The sequence below is a fragment of the Amblyomma maculatum genome, chromosome 4, assembly GCF_055883805.1.
Source record: "Amblyomma maculatum isolate TAMU_Amacu chromosome 4, ASM5588380v1, whole genome shotgun sequence".
Lineage (NCBI taxonomy): Eukaryota > Metazoa > Arthropoda > Arachnida > Ixodida > Ixodidae > Amblyomma > Amblyomma maculatum.
Window position 1 is genome coordinate 142,502,129 of NC_139347.1, and position 20,308 is coordinate 142,522,436.

Below are 20,308 nucleotides of genomic sequence, written 5' to 3' on the forward strand. Positions count from 1 at the left end.
GACAGCGAATATACTTTCAGCACTAATATAATTAAAAAATTGGAATCAATGCATAATCCCTTACCGAAACGCGAGCGTGAGCCGCCAAAATACTCGAGGCCGCCGAATGCGTGAGGAATATCAACAGCAGCGTTTTCTTTTCGGGGCGAGTGAATTCGGGGCGCATAGATTTGTGGCGCTCGTCGGGACCGTGAACGATCTTTCCGTTTTTCCGAACTGCACAGAATAGTGCAAAATGAACATAGTACGTGACAAAGAAATGATGAAAAGAAGCGATTATTTTCCTGAAGCCAGCAGAGATGCCGATCCTCCTGCGCACTTCGATCATTGTGTTTAACGTCTTGCCGCTGCGTCGCTACTTCGCAACCCAATTTCAACGCTATGTTACGCATCACCCAATAATTTTTTGTTGCATAATTCAATGTGTTTCAAGAATTGTATGCGCAAAAAGCGCAGAACTTGCGTTTAAACTTTACAACAGAACTAACAGCAGTCGTGGTCCCGCGGCCGGTCCTGTGAAATCCACCTAAGGTTTTAGCAAATCCGGCGAAAGATTTACCTTTTACTGCACAACATGGCATGATTCAAACTATCTGCAGTTTACTCTCAGTAAGCTGGACAGTCAGATAAGCGGTAAACGCTCCTACTACCTTCGCGACTTTCACACTGCAAGACAGCGTATTAGCTAGAACCATATCTCAACCTCTGAAAGTCCAGGTTAGGTCTAACTTTTGTGGTGCAGTGGTTAGCGCAGCTGGCTATCAAACAGGAGGTCGTGAGTTCGATCTCAAGGGTAGAGTTTTCTTTTTCCTTTTTTTTCAGCTTTTAATATACACTGTCTCTTATTCGCCGTGGACAGCTTTTGTTTTCCGAACACTGACGTCGTTCTGATCCGGCAACCAGGGCCGTAAAATACTGGCACATTCAGTCTCGGCCCATAATCACGACTGTTGAGGCGCATGTTTTGGTATGGTCGAATATATGTAATAGAATTAAAATTAAGCGTTCCTTAATTTAGTAGTTCTGAGAATAAACCAAGAAAAATAAGATGGAGAGTAGCTACAGAAAGGAGAATTTAGCATGGTAGAAAAAAGAAAAAGGATTAAGAAAAGGAAAGTATAATGACGCGAGAAGAGAGTGAGAATGAGAGGGCCTAGTAGGTGGGGAGGTTTCGCACGTTGTCTGGCTAGTGTGACATAGCAGTTGGGCGACCGTCGGCGCAGTGTGACATAGACGCAGACATCAGGAATACGCGCTGTTGGCAGACCAAATCGGCGTCATGTCGTGCTAGTGTGACAGGCCCTTAAGGGTTCTGTAGATACATTCTGCATCTTTTACTGCAATTTGTTTCTATGGTTTAGAGAACAGAGTGATCCACCCAACATGGTTAGCCAGTCGAGAAAGCGGGCAACGTGGCCCATTATTGGTACATAATAAATAACACGTGTGAAATCCGACACAGAGCGACACCAGACAGATGGGAGGCATAAACTATAACCTTATTAATACCTTCTGGAGGGTTATGAAGGGCAATATTTCACTAAGGTAAACCAATGGCTACTAAAGCATCCATTTTGAGTGAGAGGGTGAGCTGTCCCGCCAACTACCACGATGCATTTGACGACGTGCGCGCAGGAAGTTTACGTGAAGATTTATTATAAATGGTCATAACAAGCTCGGAGTTTATCAACACGCAAGGAGCGAATTCACAATCCAATAGCACACTTCAGTGGCCCGTAATCGGGAAATTCTTCACATGCTAAGTCCGCCTGTGACTTCGAGCGCAGCGCCTGTAATGTAGGAGCTCTTCGGGGAACAGAGGAATAGGATGGCTTGCGCTACCTCTTCGGGCTCGCCCATTCGCCCCAAGAGTGTTCTGGCGACACACACCTTCTGGCACTCCTCTGGCAAGGAAGCACCCATCGGCGTCCTCGTCAACGCTGGCAGCACCGCGTTGCAGCGGATTGATTGTGGTGCCAATTCTTGAGCAAGCGTCTTGGTCAGCGCCATGACACCCCCTTTGGAAGCGCTGTAAGCTCCGAACAGAGGAACACCGATGGTTCCCACGAGACTCCCGACGTTCACGATTACAGCTTCGGTGACACCTGACGCAGTCATCGTCCTTGCAGCGCCCCTTGCTACAAGAAAGGTCCCCTGAACGAAGGAAGATTACACAAAAGTTTACCTATATATTCCGAACAGTTTGCTTCATTACTGTGATGGTATATCAAGACGTGCAGGTCAGGGGAACGGTATGCGAGTCACTACGCGAGCTTTACTTAAGCTTATACTTCCAGCCCACTTGTGAGTTTGAAATTGTACGGTTCAAGCACAACGCCATGTAAAATATGCAAATATAGACGCTATTGCACGTGTTCTTGTTTTAAAACATTTTTTTGCAGTTCAGTGCATGTGCTGTTTCACGCAGTGAAGATCGCATCGAAAATACGCGTGGGTGCGTTGGAACACTGATAAAGTGATATAGTGCCCGAAGGAACTTCCTTTGAAACAGAGTACTGATAAAAAATATTTACTGACTACGTTTTTAGCTCTTATTGTGTACTTTCAGAATAAGCTGTGTGTGTAATAGTTCACGTTTGACGTGAAACGGCATGTACGGATGTTGGGTAGCGAGAAGGCCGGCATTTTTTTTTTACAGTTTTCACGTTATTTGCATACGCCTCATAGAAACGCACGTGGCAGGAACTGCCTTGCTGTCTATATAACCGAGTAAACCCTCGCTACCGGTAGGTGTTCATCTGCCGTACTTTTAATCTCCGCTCATCACCGCGGCTGATCGATGGGGCTGTTCTGAAAAAATACAAAAGATCGTGAGAACACATAAAGTCTCTTTCTATTTTCCTCCCTCCCTCCAGAGGAGCGTAGCCTGTCTTAGTAGCAGACGGAACTCTTAAACAGAGCAAAAATGGTTCACATTCTCATGCCAACAAATGATCTTGACCATCATGCAACGTCGAGGCCGAAGATTGGTTTTTACAAGCGCTCACCTGCGCTGTCATATGCGAAGGAATGATCACTAAAATTGGGATAACGTAAAAAAAAAAAAGACGTTTTGGCTGCCCTCGAGAACTTCGAGGACGGAAAGTCGGGGCACAAATACGCACAGAAATGGATAGGCATTTCATTACGTAACAATGTTCTCATCTTCTTTAAGAGTTATTGTCAATAAAGCTCAGATGGAGCTGCCAAAACATCAATACATTCTGCTCTCTTTGTACGGCCTTCCTGATCTTTAAAGCCATAGTGCGAACAGTGCCATACAACGGCGATAAGCGTGCAACGCGGTCAGAGTTCGCGCACTCGCACGAAGAGAGAACGTCGTCTGCTACGCTGTTCCGATAATGAGGACACACGCCCTCCTGGCACAACATTTGTTCGCGAAAACATGACGGTAGTAGAGAACATGCGCATGAATATTATCTGACACTTAGAAGTGATCTCCCTCTCTTTTGTTCATATTGGGGGAGGCCGCGCTGGCGAAGAAGGGTTAAAATCAGGAACCATAAATAGAAAGGATATACAGCACAACGTGGAAAGCATTTTCTGGAATGCGAACCTTTTGATTTTAGCGCCCTTTTGTGTCGTAGGTACACCATACAAGCAGCACCAGCAAACCACGTGGGCTCTAGTGCCCGCCATTTATATATATATATATATATATATATATATATATGCAGATCAATCAAGGGGAAATGAGGGTGCTCGTTATAATACATGAAGGAAAGAAGCCAACAGTCGGCGAGGCCAAGGAAAGCGTTGGGGATGGTATGTTTATGTTATTTTTTTTTTATTTTTTTTTAATGTTTACTTCGATAACCACAGAAATTAGTAATGTAATCTGTTTAGGGGAAAGATAATTAGACACAAAGTAGAAGAAAAAGCAACGTGCCGATGGTGGGATCCGAACCCACGACCTCCGAATAACGCGTCCGGTGCTCTACCAACTGAGCTACATCGGCCGCTGTCCCCCCTGCTACTTTCTTGGGTATTTATGTTGTCTGTATACGAACCTTGAGAGTGTTCACCAGCGCCGCCCTAAGCCATAGCGGCGGACGTGGGACGTCCTTTGTTACCGCCAGCGTCACGTAGAACGTGATCAAGGGCGAGGGCGAAAGCTGTGCTAGAACCCTCTTACGCTACCTATGGCTTCAAGACTGCCAGAACCGAGACCCCCGTAAGCTACAAGCAGATCAATCAAGGGGAAATGAGGGTGCTCGTTATAATACATGAAGGAAAGAAGCCAACAGTCGGCGAGGCCAAGGAAAGCGTTGGGGATGGTATGTTTATGTTATTATTTTTTTTTAATGTTTACTTCGATAACCACAGAAATTAGTAATGTAATCTGTTTAGGGGAAAGATAATTAGACACAAAGTAGAAGAAAAAGCAACGTGCCGATGGTGGGATCCGAACCCACGACCTCCGAATAACGCGTCCGGTGCTCTACCAACTGAGCTACATCGGCCGCTGTCCCCCCTGCTACTTTCTTGGGTATTTATGTTGTCTGTATACGAACCTTGAGAGTGTTCACCAGCGCCGCCCTAAGCCATAGCGGCGGACGTGGGACGTCCTTTGTTACCGCCAGCGTCACGTAGAACGTGATCAAGGGCGAGGGCGAAAGCTGTGCTAGAACCCTCTTACGCTACCTATGGCTTCAAGACTGCCAGAACCGAGACCCCCGTAAGCTACAAGCAGATCAATCAAGGGGAAATGAGGGTGCTCGTTATAATACATGAAGGAAAGAAGCCAACAGTCGGCGAGGCCAAGGAAAGCGTTGGGGATGGTATGTTTATGTTATTTTTTTTTTTTTTAATGTTTACTTCGATAACCACAGAAATTAGTAATGTAATCTGTTTAGGGGAAAGATAATTAGACACAAAGTAGAAGAAAAAGCAACGTGCCGATGGTGGGATCCGAACCCACGACCTCCGAATAACGCGTCCGGTGCTCTACCAACTGAGCTACATCGGCCGCTGTCCCCCCTGCTACTTTCTTGGGTATTTATGTTGTCTGTATACGAACCTTGAGAGTGTTCACCAGCGCCGCCCTAAGCCATAGCGGCGGACGTGGGACGTCCTTTGTTACCGCCAGCGTCACGTAGAACGTGATCAAGGGCGAGGGCGAAAGCTGTGCTAGAACCCTCTTACGCTACCTATGGCTTCAAGACTGCCAGAACCGAGACCCCCGTAAGCTACAAGCAGATCAATCAAGGGGAAATGAGGGTGCTCGTTATAATACATGAAGGAAAGAAGCCAACAGTCGGCGAGGCCAAGGAAAGCGTTGGGGATGGTATGTTTATGTTATTATTTTTTTTTAATGTTTACTTCGATAACCACAGAAATTAGTAATGTAATCTGTTTAGGGGAAAGATAATTAGACACAAAGTAGAAGAAAAAGCAACGTGCCGATGGTGGGATCCGAACCCACGACCTCCGAATAACGCGTCCGGTGCTCTACCAACTGAGCTACATCGGCCGCTGTCCCCCCTGCTACTTTCTTGGGTATTTATGTTGTCTGTATACGAACCTTGAGAGTGTTCACCAGCGCCGCCCTAAGCCATAGCGGCGGACGTGGGACGTCCTTTGTTACCGCCAGCGTCACGTAGAACGTGATCAAGGGCGAGGGCGAAAGCTGTGCTAGAACCCTCTTACGCTACCTATGGCTTCAAGACTGCCAGAACCGAGACCCCCGTAAGCTACAAGCAGATCAATCAAGGGGAAATGAGGGTGCTCGTTATAATACATGAAGGAAAGAAGCCAACAGTCGGCGAGGCCAAGGAAAGCGTTGGGGATGGTATGTTTATGTTATTTTTTTTTTTTTAATGTTTACTTCGATAACCACAGAAATTAGTAATGTAATCTGTTTAGGGGAAAGATAATTAGACACAAAGTAGAAGAAAAAGCAACGTGCCGATGGTGGGATCCGAACCCACGACCTCCGAATAACGCGTCCGGTGCTCTACCAACTGAGCTACATCGGCCGCTGTCCCCCCTGCTACTTTCTTGGGTATTTATGTTGTCTGTATACGAACCTTGAGAGTGTTCACCAGCGCCGCCCTAAGCCATAGCGGCGGACGTGGGACGTCCTTTGTTACCGCCAGCGTCACGTAGAACGTGATCAAGGGCGAGGGCGAAAGCTGTGCTAGAACCCTCTTACGCTACCTATGGCTTCAAGACTGCCAGAACCGAGACCCCCGTAAGCTACAAGCAGATCAATCAAGGGGAAATGAGGGTGCTCGTTATAATACATGAAGGAAAGAAGCCAACAGTCGGCGAGGCCAAGGAAAGCGTTGGGGATGGTATGTTTATGTTATTTTTTTTTTTAATGTTTACTTCGATAACCACAGAAATTAGTAATGTAATCTGTTTAGGGGAAAGATAATTAGACACAAAGTAGAAGAAAAAGCAACGTGCCGATGGTGGGATCCGAACCCACGACCTCCGAATAACGCGTCCGGTGCTCTACCAACTGAGCTACATCGGCCGCTGTCCCCCCTGCTACTTTCTTGGGTATTTATGTTGTCTGTATACGAACCTTGAGAGTGTTCACCAGCGCCGCCCTAAGCCATAGCGGCGGACGTGGGACGTCCTTTGTTACCGCCAGCGTCACGTAGAACGTGATCAAGGGCGAGGGCGAAAGCTGTGCTAGAACCCTCTTACGCTACCTATGGCTTCAAGACTGCCAGAACCGAGACCCCCGTAAGCTACAAGCAGATCAATCAAGGGGAAATGAGGGTGCTCGTTATAATACATGAAGGAAAGAAGCCAACAGTCGGCGAGGCCAAGGAAAGCGTTGGGGATGGTATGTTTATGTTATTATTTTTTTTTAATGTTTACTTCGATAACCACAGAAATTAGTAATGTAATCTGTTTAGGGGAAAGATAATTAGACACAAAGTAGAAGAAAAAGCAACGTGCCGATGGTGGGATCCGAACCCACGACCTCCGAATAACGCGTCCGGTGCTCTACCAACTGAGCTACATCGGCCGCTGTCCCCCCTGCTACTTTCTTGGGTATTTATGTTGTCTGTATACGAACCTTGAGAGTGTTCACCAGCGCCGCCCTAAGCCATAGCGGCGGACGTGGGACGTCCTTTGTTACCGCCAGCGTCACGTAGAACGTGATCAAGGGCGAGGGCGAAAGCTGTGCTAGAACCCTCTTACGCTACCTATGGCTTCAAGACTGCCAGAACCGAGACCCCCGTAAGCTACAAGCAGATCAATCAAGGGGAAATGAGGGTGCTCGTTATAATACATGAAGGAAAGAAGCCAACAGTCGGCGAGGCCAAGGAAAGCGTTGGGGATGGTATGTTTATGTTATTTTTTTTTTTTTTAATGTTTACTTCGATAACCACAGAAATTAGTAATGTAATCTGTTTAGGGGAAAGATAATTAGACACAAAGTAGAAGAAAAAGCAACGTGCCGATGGTGGGATCCGAACCCACGACCTCCGAATAACGCGTCCGGTGCTCTACCAACTGAGCTACATCGGCCGCTGTCCCCCCTGCTACTTTCTTGGGTATTTATGTTGTCTGTATACGAACCTTGAGAGTGTTCACCAGCGCCGCCCTAAGCCATAGCGGCGGACGTGGGACGTCCTTTGTTACCGCCAGCGTCACGTAGAACGTGATCAAGGGCGAGGGCGAAAGCTGTGCTAGAACCCTCTTACGCTACCTATGGCTTCAAGACTGCCAGAACCGAGACCCCCGTAAGCTACAAGCAGATCAATCAAGGGGAAATGAGGGTGCTCGTTATAATACATGAAGGAAAGAAGCCAACAGTCGGCGAGGCCAAGGAAAGCGTTGGGGATGGTATGTTTATGTTATTTTTTTTTTAATGTTTACTTCGATAACCACAGAAATTAGTAATGTAATCTGTTTAGGGGAAAGATAATTAGACACAAAGTAGAAGAAAAAGCAACGTGCCGATGGTGGGATCCGAACCCACGACCTCCGAATAACGCGTCCGGTGCTCTACCAACTGAGCTACATCGGCCGCTGTCCCCCCTGCTACTTTCTTGGGTATTTATGTTGTCTGTATACGAACCTTGAGAGTGTTCACCAGCGCCGCCCTAAGCCATAGCGGCGGACGTGGGACGTCCTTTGTTACCGCCAGCGTCACGTAGAACGTGATCAAGGGCGAGGGCGAAAGCTGTGCTAGAACCCTCTTACGCTACCTATGGCTTCAAGACTGCCAGAACCGAGACCCCCGTAAGCTACAAGCAGATCAATCAAGGGGAAATGAGGGTGCTCGTTATAATACATGAAGGAAAGAAGCCAACAGTCGGCGAGGCCAAGGAAAGCGTTGGGGATGGTATGTTTATGTTATTATTTTTTTTTTAATGTTTACTTCGATAACCACAGAAATTAGTAATGTAATCTGTTTAGGGGAAAGATAATTAGACACAAAGTAGAAGAAAAAGCAACGTGCCGATGGTGGGATCCGAACCCACGACCTCCGAATAACGCGTCCGGTGCTCTACCAACTGAGCTACATCGGCCGCTGTCCCCCCTGCTACTTTCTTGGGTATTTATGTTGTCTGTATACGAACCTTGAGAGTGTTCACCAGCGCCGCCCTAAGCCATAGCGGCGGACGTGGGACGTCCTTTGTTACCGCCAGCGTCACGTAGAACGTGATCAAGGGCGAGGGCGAAAGCTGTGCTAGAACCCTCTTACGCTACCTATGGCTTCAAGACTGCCAGAACCGAGACCCCCGTAAGCTGCAAGCAGATCAATCAAGGGGAAATGAGGGTGCTCGTTATAATACATGAAGGAAAGAAGCCAACAGTCGGCGAGGCCAAGGAAAGCGTTGGGGATGGTATGTTTATGTTATTTTTTTTTTTTAATGTTTACTTCGATAACCACAGAAATTAGTAATGTAATCTGTTTAGGGGAAAGATAATTAGACACAAAGTAGAAGAAAAAGCAACGTGCCGATGGTGGGATCCGAACCCACGACCTCCGAATAACGCGTCCGGTGCTCTACCAACTGAGCTACATCGGCCGCTGTCCCCCCTGCTACTTTCTTGGGTATTTATGTTGTCTGTATACGAACCTTGAGAGTGTTCACCAGCGCCGCCCTAAGCCATAGCGGCGGACGTGTGACGTCCTTTGTTACCGCCAGCGTCACGTAGAACGTGATCAAGGGCGAGGGCGAAAGCTGTGCTAGAACCCTCTTACGCTACCTATGGCTTCAAGACTGCCAGAACCGAGACCCCCGTAAGCTACAAGCAGATCAATCAAGGGGAAATGAGGGTGCTCGTTATAATACATGAAGGAAAGAAGCCAACAGTCGGCGAGGCCAAGGAAAGCGTTGGGGATGGTATGTTTATGTTATTTTTTTTTTTAATGTTTACTTCGATAACCACAGAAATTAGTAATGTAATCTGTTTAGGGGAAAGATAATTAGACACAAAGTAGAAGAAAAAGCAACGTGCCGATGGTGGGATCCGAACCCACGACCTCCGAATAACGCGTCCGGTGCTCTACCAACTGAGCTACATCGGCCGCTGTCCCCCCTGCTACTTTCTTGGGTATTTATGTTGTCTGTATACGAACCTTGAGAGTGTTCACCAGCGCCGCCCTAAGCCATAGCGGCGGACGTGGGACGTCCTTTGTTACCGCCAGCGTCACGTAGAACGTGATCAAGGGCGAGGGCGAAAGCTGTGCTAGAACCCTCTTACGCTACCTATGGCTTCAAGACTGCCAGAACCGAGACCCCCGTAAGCTACAAGCAGATCAATCAAGGGGAAATGAGGGTGCTCGTTATAATACATGAAGGAAAGAAGCCAACAGTCGGCGAGGCCAAGGAAAGCGTTGGGGATGGTATGTTTATGTTATTTTTTTTTTTTTAATGTTTACTTCGATAACCACAGAAATTAGTAATGTAATCTGTTTAGGGGAAAGATAATTAGACACAAAGTAGAAGAAAAAGCAACGTGCCGATGGTGGGATCCGAACCCACGACCTCCGAATAACGCGTCCGGTGCTCTACCAACTGAGCTACATCGGCCGCTGTCCCCCCTGCTACTTTCTTGGGTATTTATGTTGTCTGTATACGAACCTTGAGAGTGTTCACCAGCGCCGCCCTAAGCCATAGCGGCGGACGTGGGACGTCCTTTGTTACCGCCAGCGTCACGTAGAACGTGATCAAGGGCGAGGGCGAAAGCTGTGCTAGAACCCTCTTACGCTACCTATGGCTTCAAGACTGCCAGAACCGAGACCCCCGTAAGCTACAAGCAGATCAATCAAGGGGAAATGAGGGTGCTCGTTATAATACATGAAGGAAAGAAGCCAACAGTCGGCGAGGCCAAGGAAAGCGTTGGGGATGGTATGTTTATGTTATTTTTTTTTTTAATGTTTACTTCGATAACCACAGAAATTAGTAATGTAATCTGTTTAGGGGAAAGATAATTAGACACAAAGTAGAAGAAAAAGCAACGTGCCGATGGTGGGATCCGAACCCACGATCTCCGAATAACGCGTCCGGTGCTCTACCAACTGAGCTACATCGGCCGCTGTCCCCCCTGCTACTTTCTTGGGTATTTATGTTGTCTGTATACGAACCTTGAGAGTGTTCACCAGCGCCGCCCTAAGCCATAGCGGCGGACGTGGGACGTCCTTTGTTACCGCCAGCGTCACGTAGAACGTGATCAAGGGCGAGGGCGAAAGCTGTGCTAGAACCCTCTTACGCTACCTATGGCTTCAAGACTGCCAGAACCGAGACCCCCGTAAGCTACAAGCAGATCAATCAAGGGGAAATGAGGGTGCTCGTTATAATACATGAAGGAAAGAAGCCAACAGTCGGCGAGGCCAAGGAAAGCGTTGGGGATGGTATGTTTATGTTATTTTTTTTTTTAATGTTTACTTCGATAACCACAGAAATTAGTAATGTAATCTGTTTAGGGGAAAGATAATTAGACACAAAGTAGAAGAAAAAGCAACGTGCCGATGGTGGGATCCGAACCCACGACCTCCGAATAACGCGTCCGGTGCTCTACCAACTGAGCTACATCGGCCGCTGTCCCCCCTGCTACTTTCTTGGGTATTTATGTTGTCTGTATACGAACCTTGAGAGTGTTCACCAGCGCCGCCCTAAGCCATAGCGGCGGACGTGGGACGTCCTTTGTTACCGCCAGCGTCACGTAGAACGTGATCAAGGGCGAGGGCGAAAGCTGTGCTAGAACCCTCTTACGCTACCTATGGCTTCAAGACTGCCAGAACCGAGACCCCCGTAAGCTACAAGCAGATCAATCAAGGGGAAATGAGGGTGCTCGTTATAATACATGAAGGAAAGAAGCCAACAGTCGGCGAGGCCAAGGAAAGCGTTGGGGATGGTATGTTTATGTTATTTTTTTTTTTTAATGTTTACTTCGATAACCACAGAAATTAGTAATGTAATCTGTTTAGGGGAAAGATAATTAGACACAAAGTAGAAGAAAAAGCAACGTGCCGATGGTGGGATCCGAACCCACGACCTCCGAATAACGCGTCCGGTGCTCTACCAACTGAGCTACATCGGCCGCTGTCCCCCCTGCTACTTTCTTGGGTATTTATGTTGTCTGTATACGAACCTTGAGAGTGTTCACCAGCGCCGCCCTAAGCCATAGCGGCGGACGTGGGACGTCCTTTGTTACCGCCAGCGTCACGTAGAACGTGATCAAGGGCGAGGGCGAAAGCTGTGCTAGAACCCTCTTACGCTACCTATGGCTTCAAGACTGCCAGAACCGAGACCCCCGTAAGCTACAAGCAGATCAATCAAGGGGAAATGAGGGTGCTCGTTATAATACATGAAGGAAAGAAGCCAACAGTCGGCGAGGCCAAGGAAAGCGTTGGGGATGGTATGTTTATGTTATTTTTTTTTTTTAATGTTTACTTCGATAACCACAGAAATTAGTAATGTAATCTGTTTAGGGGAAAGATAATTAGACACAAAGTAGAAGAAAAAGCAACGTGCCGATGGTGGGATCCGAACCCACGACCTCCGAATAACGCGTCCGGTGCTCTACCAACTGAGCTACATCGGCCGCTGTCCCCCCTGCTACTTTCTTGGGTATTTATGTTGTCTGTATACGAACCTTGAGAGTGTTCACCAGCGCCGCCCTAAGCCATAGCGGCGGACGTGGGACGTCCTTTGTTACCGCCAGCGTCACGTAGAACGTGATCAAGGGCGAGGGCGAAAGCTGTGCTAGAACCCTCTTACGCTACCTATGGCTTCAAGACTGCCAGAACCGAGACCCCCGTAAGCTACAAGCAGATCAATCAAGGGGAAATGAGGGTGCTCGTTATAATACATGAAGGAAAGAAGCCAACAGTCGGCGAGGCCAAGGAAAGCGTTGGGGATGGTATGTTTATGTTATTTTTTTTTTTTTAATGTTTACTTCGATAACCACAGAAATTAGTAATGTAATCTGTTTAGGGGAAAGATAATTAGACACAAAGTAGAAGAAAAAGCAACGTGCCGATGGTGGGATCCGAACCCACGACCTCCGAATAACGCGTCCGGTGCTCTACCAACTGAGCTACATCGGCCGCTGTCCCCCCTGCTACTTTCTTGGGTATTTATGTTGTCTGTATACGAACCTTGAGAGTGTTCACCAGCGCCGCCCTAAGCCATAGCGGCGGACGTGGGACGTCCTTTGTTACCGCCAGCGTCACGTAGAACGTGATCAAGGGCGAGGGCGAAAGCTGTGCTAGAACCCTCTTACGCTACCTATGGCTTCAAGACTGCCAGAACCGAGACCCCCGTAAGCTACAAGCAGATCAATCAAGGGGAAATGAGGGTGCTCGTTATAATACATGAAGGAAAGAAGCCAACAGTCGGCGAGGCCAAGGAAAGCGTTGGGGATGGTATGTTTATGTTATTTTTTTTTTTAATGTTTACTTCGATAACCACAGAAATTAGTAATGTAATCTGTTTAGGGGAAAGATAATTAGACACAAAGTAGAAGAAAAAGCAACGTGCCGATGGTGGGATCCGAACCCACGACCTCCGAATAACGCGTCCGGTGCTCTACCAACTGAGCTACATCGGCCGCTGTCCCCCCTGCTACTTTCTTGGGTATTTATGTTGTCTGTATACGAACCTTGAGAGTGTTCACCAGCGCCGCCCTAAGCCATAGCGGCGGACGTGGGACGTCCTTTGTTACCGCCAGCGTCACGTAGAACGTGATCAAGGGCGAGGGCGAAAGCTGTGCTAGAACCCTCTTACGCTACCTATGGCTTCAAGACTGCCAGAACCGAGACCCCCGTAAGCTACAAGCAGATCAATCAAGGGGAAATGAGGGTGCTCGTTATAATACATGAAGGAAAGAAGCCAACAGTCGGCGAGGCCAAGGAAAGCGTTGGGGATGGTATGTTTATGTTATTTTTTTTTTTAATGTTTACTTCGATAACCACAGAAATTAGTAATGTAATCTGTTTAGGGGAAAGATAATTAGACACAAAGTAGAAGAAAAAGCAACGTGCCGATGGTGGGATCCGAACCCACGACCTCCGAATAACGCGTCCGGTGCTCTACCAACTGAGCTACATCGGCCGCTGTCCCCCCTCGGCACGTTGCTTTTTCTTCTACTTTGTGTCTAATTATCTTTCCCCTAAACAGATTACATTACTAATTTCTGTGGTTATCGAAGTAAACATTAAAAAAAAAAAAATAACATAAACATACCATCCCCAACGCTTTCCTTGGCCTCGCCGACTGTTGGCTTCTTTCCTTCATGTATTATAACGAGCACCCTCATTTCCCCTTGATTGATCTGCTTGTAGCTTACGGGGGTCTCGGTTCTGGCAGTCTTGAAGCCATAGGTAGCGTAAGAGGGTTCTAGCACAGCTTTCGCCCTCGCCCTTGATCACGTTCTACGTGACGCTGGCGGTAACAAAGGACGTCCCACGTCCGCCGCTATGGCTTAGGGCGGCGCTGGTGAACACTCTCAAGGTTCGTATACAGACAACATAAATACCCAAGAAAGTAGCAGGGGGGACAGCGGCCGATGTAGCTCAGTTGGTAGAGCACCGGACGCGTTATTCGGAGGTCGTGGGTTCGGATCCCACCATCGGCACGTTGCTTTTTCTTCTACTTTGTGTCTAATTATCTTTCCCCTAAACAGATTACATTACTAATTTCTGTGGTTATCGTAGTAAACATTAAAAAAAAAAATAACATAAACATACCATCCCCAACGCTTTCCTTGGCCTCGCCGACTGTTGGCTTCTTTCCTTCATGTATTATAACGAGCACCCTCATTTCCCCTTGATTGATCTGCTTGTAGATTACGGGGGTCTCGGTTCTGGCAGTCTTGAAGCCATAGGTAGCGTAAGAGGGTTCTAGCACAGCTTTCGCCCTCGCCCTTGATCACGTTCTACGTGACGCTGGCGGTAACAAAGGACGTCCCACGTCCGCCGCTATGGCTTAGGGCGGCGCTGGTGAACACTCTCAAGGTTCGTATACAGACAACATAAATACCCAAGAAAGTAGCAGGGGGGACAGCGGCCGATGTAGCTCAGTTGGTAGAGCACCGGACGCGTTATTCGGAGGTCGTGGGTTCGGATCCCACCATCGGCACGTTGCTTTTTCTTCTACTTTGTGTCTAATTATCTTTCCCCTAAACAGATTACATTACTAATTTCTGTGGTTATCGAAGTAAACATTAAAAAAAAAAATAACATAAACATACCATCCCCAACGCTTTCCTTGGCCTCGCCGACTGTTGGCTTCTTTCCTTCATGTATTATAACGAGCACCCTCATTTCCCCTTGATTGATCTGCTTGTAGCTTACGGGGGTCTCGGTTCTGGCAGTCTTGAAGCCATAGGTAGCGTAAGAGGGTTCTAGCACAGCTTTCGCCCTCGCCCTTGATCACGTTCTACGTGACGCTGGCGGTAACAAAGGACGTCCCACGTCCGCCGCTATGGCTTAGGGCGGCGCTGGTGAACACTCTCAAGGTTCGTATACAGACAACATAAATACCCAAGAAAGTAGCAGGGGGGACAGCGGCCGATGTAGCTCAGTTGGTAGAGCACCGGACGCGTTATTCGGAGGTCGTGGGTTCGGATCCCACCATCGGCACGTTGCTTTTTCTTCTACTTTGTGTCTAATTATCTTTCCCCTAAACAGATTACATTACTAATTTCTGTGGTTATCGAAGTAAACATTAAAAAAAAAAATAACATAAACATACCATCCCCAACGCTTTCCTTGGCCTCGCCGACTGTTGGCTTCTTTCCTTCATGTATTATAACGAGCACCCTCATTTCCCCTTGATTGATCTGCTTGTAGCTTACGGGGGTCTCGGTTCTGGCAGTCTTGAAGCCATAGGTAGCGTAAGAGGGTTCTAGCACAGCTTTCGCCCTCGCCCTTGATCACGTTCTACGTGACGCTGGCGGTAACAAAGGACGTCCCACGTCCGCCGCTATGGCTTAGGGCGGCGCTGGTGAACACTCTCAAGGTTCGTATACAGACAACATAAATACCCAAGAAAGTAGCAGGGGGGACAGCGGCCGATGTAGCTCAGTTGGTAGAGCACCGGACGCGTTATTCGGAGGTCGTGGGTTCGGATCCCACCATCGGCACGTTGCTTTTTCTTCTACTTTGTGTCTAATTATCTTTCCCCTAAACAGATTACATTACTAATTTCTGTGGTTATCGAAGTAAACATTAAAAAAAAAAATAACATAAACATACCATCCCCAACGCTTTCCTTGGCCTCGCCGACTGTTGGCTTCTTTCCTTCATGTATTATAACGAGCACCCTCATTTCCCCTTGATTGATCTGCTTGTAGCTTACGGGGGTCTCGGTTCTGGCAGTCTTGAAGCCATAGGTAGCGTAAGAGGGTTCTAGCACAGCTTTCGCCCTCGCCCTTGATCACGTTCTACGTGACGCTGGCGGTAACAAAGGACGTCCCACGTCCGCCGCTATGGCTTAGGGCGGCGCTGGTGAACACTCTCAAGGTTCGTATACAGACAACATAAATACCCAAGAAAGTAGCAGGGGGGACAGCGGCCGATGTAGCTCAGTTGGTAGAGCACCGGACGCGTTATTCGGAGGTCGTGGGTTCGGATCCCACCATCGGCACGTTGCTTTTTCTTCTACTTTGTGTCTAATTATCTTTCCCCTAAACAGATTACATTACTAATTTCTGTGGTTATCGAAGTAAACATTAAAAAAAAAAAATAACATAAACATACCATCCCCAACGCTTTCCTTGGCCTCGCCGACTGTTGGCTTCTTTCCTTCATGTATTATAACGAGCACCCTCATTTCCCCTTGATTGATCTGCTTGTAGCTTACGGGGGTCTCGGTTCTGGCAGTCTTGAAGCCATAGGTAGCGTAAGAGGGTTCTAGCACAGCTTTCGCCCTCGCCCTTGATCACGTTCTACGTGACGCTGGCGGTAACAAAGGACGTCCCACGTCCGCCGCTATGGCTTAGGGCGGCGCTGGTGAACACTCTCAAGGTTCGTATACAGACAACATAAATACCCAAGAAAGTAGCAGGGGGGACAGCGGCCGATGTAGCTCAGTTGGTAGAGCACCGGACGCGTTATTCGGAGGTCGTGGGTTCGGATCCCACCATCGGCACGTTGCTTTTTCTTCTACTTTGTGTCTAATTATCTTTCCCCTAAACAGATTACATTACTAATTTCTGTGGTTATCGAAGTAAACATTAAAAAAAAAAAAATAACATGAACATACCATCCCCAACGCTTTCCTTGGCCTCGCCGACTGTTGGCTTCTTTCCTTCATGTATTATAACGAGCACCCTCATTTCCCCTTGATTGATCTGCTTGTAGCTTACGGGGGTCTCGGTTCTGGCAGTCTTGAAGCCATAGGTAGCGTAAGAGGGTTCTAGCACAGCTTTCGCCCTCGCCCTTGATCACGTTCTACGTGACGCTGGCGGTAACAAAGGACGTCCCACGTCCGCCGCTATGGCTTAGGGCGGCGCTGGTGAACACTCTCAAGGTTCTTATACAGACAACATAAATACCCAAGAAAGTAGCAGGGGGGACAGCGGCCGATGTAGCTCAGTTGGTAGAGCACCGGACGCGTTATTCGGAGGTCGTGGGTTCGGATCCCACCATCGGCACGTTGCTTTTTCTTCTACTTTGTGTCTAATTATCTTTCCCCTAAACAGATTACATTACTAATTTCTGTGGTTATTGAAGTAAACATTAAAAAAAAAAAATAACATAAACATACCATCCCCAACGCTTTCCTTGGCCTCGCCGACTGTTGGCTTCTTTCCTTCATGTATTATAACGAGCACCCTCATTTCCCCTTGATTGATCTGCTTGTAGCTTACGGGGGTCTCGGTTCTGGCAGTCTTGAAGCCACAGGTAGCGTAAGAGGGTTCTAGCACAGCTTTCGCCCTCGCCCTTGATCACGTTCTACGTGACGCTGGCGGTAACAAAGGACGTCCCACGTCCGCCGCTATGGCTTAGGGCGGCGCTGGTGAACACTCTCAAGGTTCGTATACAGACAACATAAATACCCAAGAAAGTAGCAGGGGGGACAGCGGCCGATGTAGCTCAGTTGGTAGAGCACCGGACGCGTTATTCGGAGGTCGTGGGTTCGGATCCCACCATCGGCACGTTGCTTTTTCTTCTACTTTGTGTCTAATTATCTTTCCCCTAAACAGATTACATTACTAATTTCTGTGGTTATCGAAGTAAACATTAAAAAAAAAAATAACATAAACATACCATCCCCAACGCTTTCCTTGGCCTCGCCGACTGTTGGCTTCTTTCCTTCATGTATTATAACGAGCACCCTCATTTCCCCTTGATTGATCTGCTTGTAGCTTACGGGGGTCTCGGTTCTGGCAGTCTTGAAGCCATAGGTAGCGTAAGAGGGTTCTAGCACAGCTTTCGCCCTCGCCCTTGATCACGTTCTACGTGACGCTGGCGGTAACAAAGGACGTCCCACGTCCGCCGCTATGGCTTAGGGCGGCGCTGGTGAACACTCTCAAGGTTCGTATACAGACAACATAAATACCCAAGAAAGTAGCAGGGGGGACAGCGGCCGATGTAGCTCAGTTGGTAGAGCACCGGACGCGTTATTCGGAGGTCGTGGGTTCGGATCCCACCATCGGCACGTTGCTTTTTCTTCTACTTTGTGTCTAATTATCTTTCCCCTAAACAGATTACATTACTAATTTCTGTGGTTATCGAAGTAAACATTAAAAAAAAAATAACATAAACATACCATCCCCAACGCTTTCCTTGGCCTCGCCGACTGTTGGCTTCTTTCCTTCATATATATATATATATATATATATATATATATATATATATATATATATATATATATATATATATATATATATATATATAGAATCACAGAAGCACAGGATCACAGCAGCGTTAACCTTCTTCTAGCACTAAACTTTGCTGCCACCTTGTCGTTTTCTGTGTCACTGCTTCTGATCGTTGTCTTCTTTAAGGTCCAGCGATGGCACAATATATATATATTGCGAAGATTATTAACACTTCATTTATTCATCGTCGACTTTTCGATCGGGGTCCGGTCTTGATATATATATATATATATATATATATATATATATATATATATATATATATATATATATATATATATATACATATATATGCACGATTATCGCCATTATCAGGCGCTGACCAGCAGTTTTGTCGACGCTCGTCCTATATGAATAAAATTAGGACGATTGTACATGCCATTGGGCAGGCTCCTTGCTCGGTAATAGCTATTTATAATAATTTGACTTTTGTTTAGGTCTGCGCTTCAGCATTTTGCTCCTTACATGGGACCCGAGTTTTGCAGACGTCGTTAGGGTGCTAACCTTTAGATTGGTCCGAATAATCCGGTCGAAATCCTCCTCTGTTGTCTCTACCAAAGGAACATGAAGGAGTTCTCCAGCGCTGTTCACGACGATGCTCAGTGGGAGCGATTCCGTGTCTCTGATGAGGGTGAAAAGCTTCTCCACGGATTCCGAGTTGCCGACGTCCACGACTGATCCTCTGTGGCTTGCAGAACCTGGCAAAAAAGTATATTTTATTCCTCGTTATGAGCAACATGCACACGCGAATATACTATATCTCTGCTGTGCCTTTACGAAGTAAATATGAACGGGGCACAATGAATCGCATATTCACTAAGGCGCATTATTGATATTGAGAATGCTTTCCACAAACCATTACGCCTGCTAGATTGTGGGTTATTTGAAACCTTCGTTTTTCACTCTTTTCTGTAATGCAGCTGTGCCAGACTCCCGAAGAAAGTTGTGGCAAAGTTCGCGGAAGGAAGCATGTTGGTCTTTTCTTTCTTTTTTGTGTAATATCCTTCCTCTCTTTTTGATCTTTCAGAATACACTCGCAACAAAAGTACAACTGAGCCAGTGGTAAACTGGGCTAGTTGGAATGGGCTCGCATAATGAAAAATAAAAAGGGGGGGGGGGCGAAAAACAAGGACAACAGAGAATACACGGCGCCGTGTTTGGCTGTTATTCACTGTTGTCCTTGTTTTCTGCCCTGGCTTTTTCCTAATCTGAAACTCACCACTCTTTGTCGCATCGGAACACTTGGATTAGTGGTCGCTCGACCTGTCCTGTTACGGCCCAAGTTAAATTAAAAACGACCCCATGCATGATTACGCCGGTAGCCTTCAAATGAGAGTCGGCTCCTCCGAGGCCCCCGGTGTGTTTGCGTAGGCTGCAGAAACCCCTTCCTTTCAAGCAGGAGCGAGTGTTCTTTCCTCAGTGTGCATAGCGAGTCATGAGTGAATAAGATGTACGATTGCGGAAACCTACCTGGCAGCGATTGGGCCACCGAGTTTGCTTCATCCAGGTGGCGGCTTGCCACGATGACGGTCGCCCCCTCCACAGCCAAGGCATGGCAAGCAGCCTTGCCAATGCCGCTCGTTCCTCCAGTCACCAGAGCTAGGCGACCCTCCAAAGACATGCTGACCGTTTCAGATTGCTTGTACATCTGAATCCGAAGCGATGTGCACCTACTGGCCGTTCTCTTTTTCATGCACACCCAATGGACGATAAGCTCTGATAAGGCGCCGTACAAATGCCCTTAAGGGCTATAAATCTCCACGAGGTGCGCCATACAGCATAAAAAACGCTAAAGCCTGTTTGACCTGACCCCTTCTGAACCTTTGTATCACTTCTCTATCGTTATTGGATCCCTGTGTTTTTATTACAGGACCACCACGTGCGCTTTTGTCTCCCACTTTTTTGTACGAGACGTTCTTTCGTCAAATACTGATGGCTTGGTCGGAGAGAACCGTCCACTATCTTTTTGAAGTGTGTG

At 47.3% G+C, this 20,308-nt stretch overlaps 1 protein-coding gene across 1 annotated transcript; it reads right to left on the reverse strand.

Moving 5' to 3' along the window:
- Positions 1-1,418: 1,418 nt before the first annotated feature.
- LOC146193228 (uncharacterized) lies at positions 1,419-19,981 on the reverse strand. The gene is made up of 3 exons (XM_084602620.1): positions 19,801-19,981; positions 18,835-19,028; positions 1,419-2,154 (listed from the first exon to the last, which is right to left on the reverse strand). Exons 1-3 carry the CDS (start codon positions 19,976-19,978, stop codon positions 1,753-1,755), a joined length of 774 nt encoding a protein of 257 aa, XP_084458746.1. The 5' UTR covers positions 19,979-19,981; the 3' UTR covers positions 1,419-1,752.
- Between the last annotated feature and the right edge of the window lie 327 nt (positions 19,982-20,308).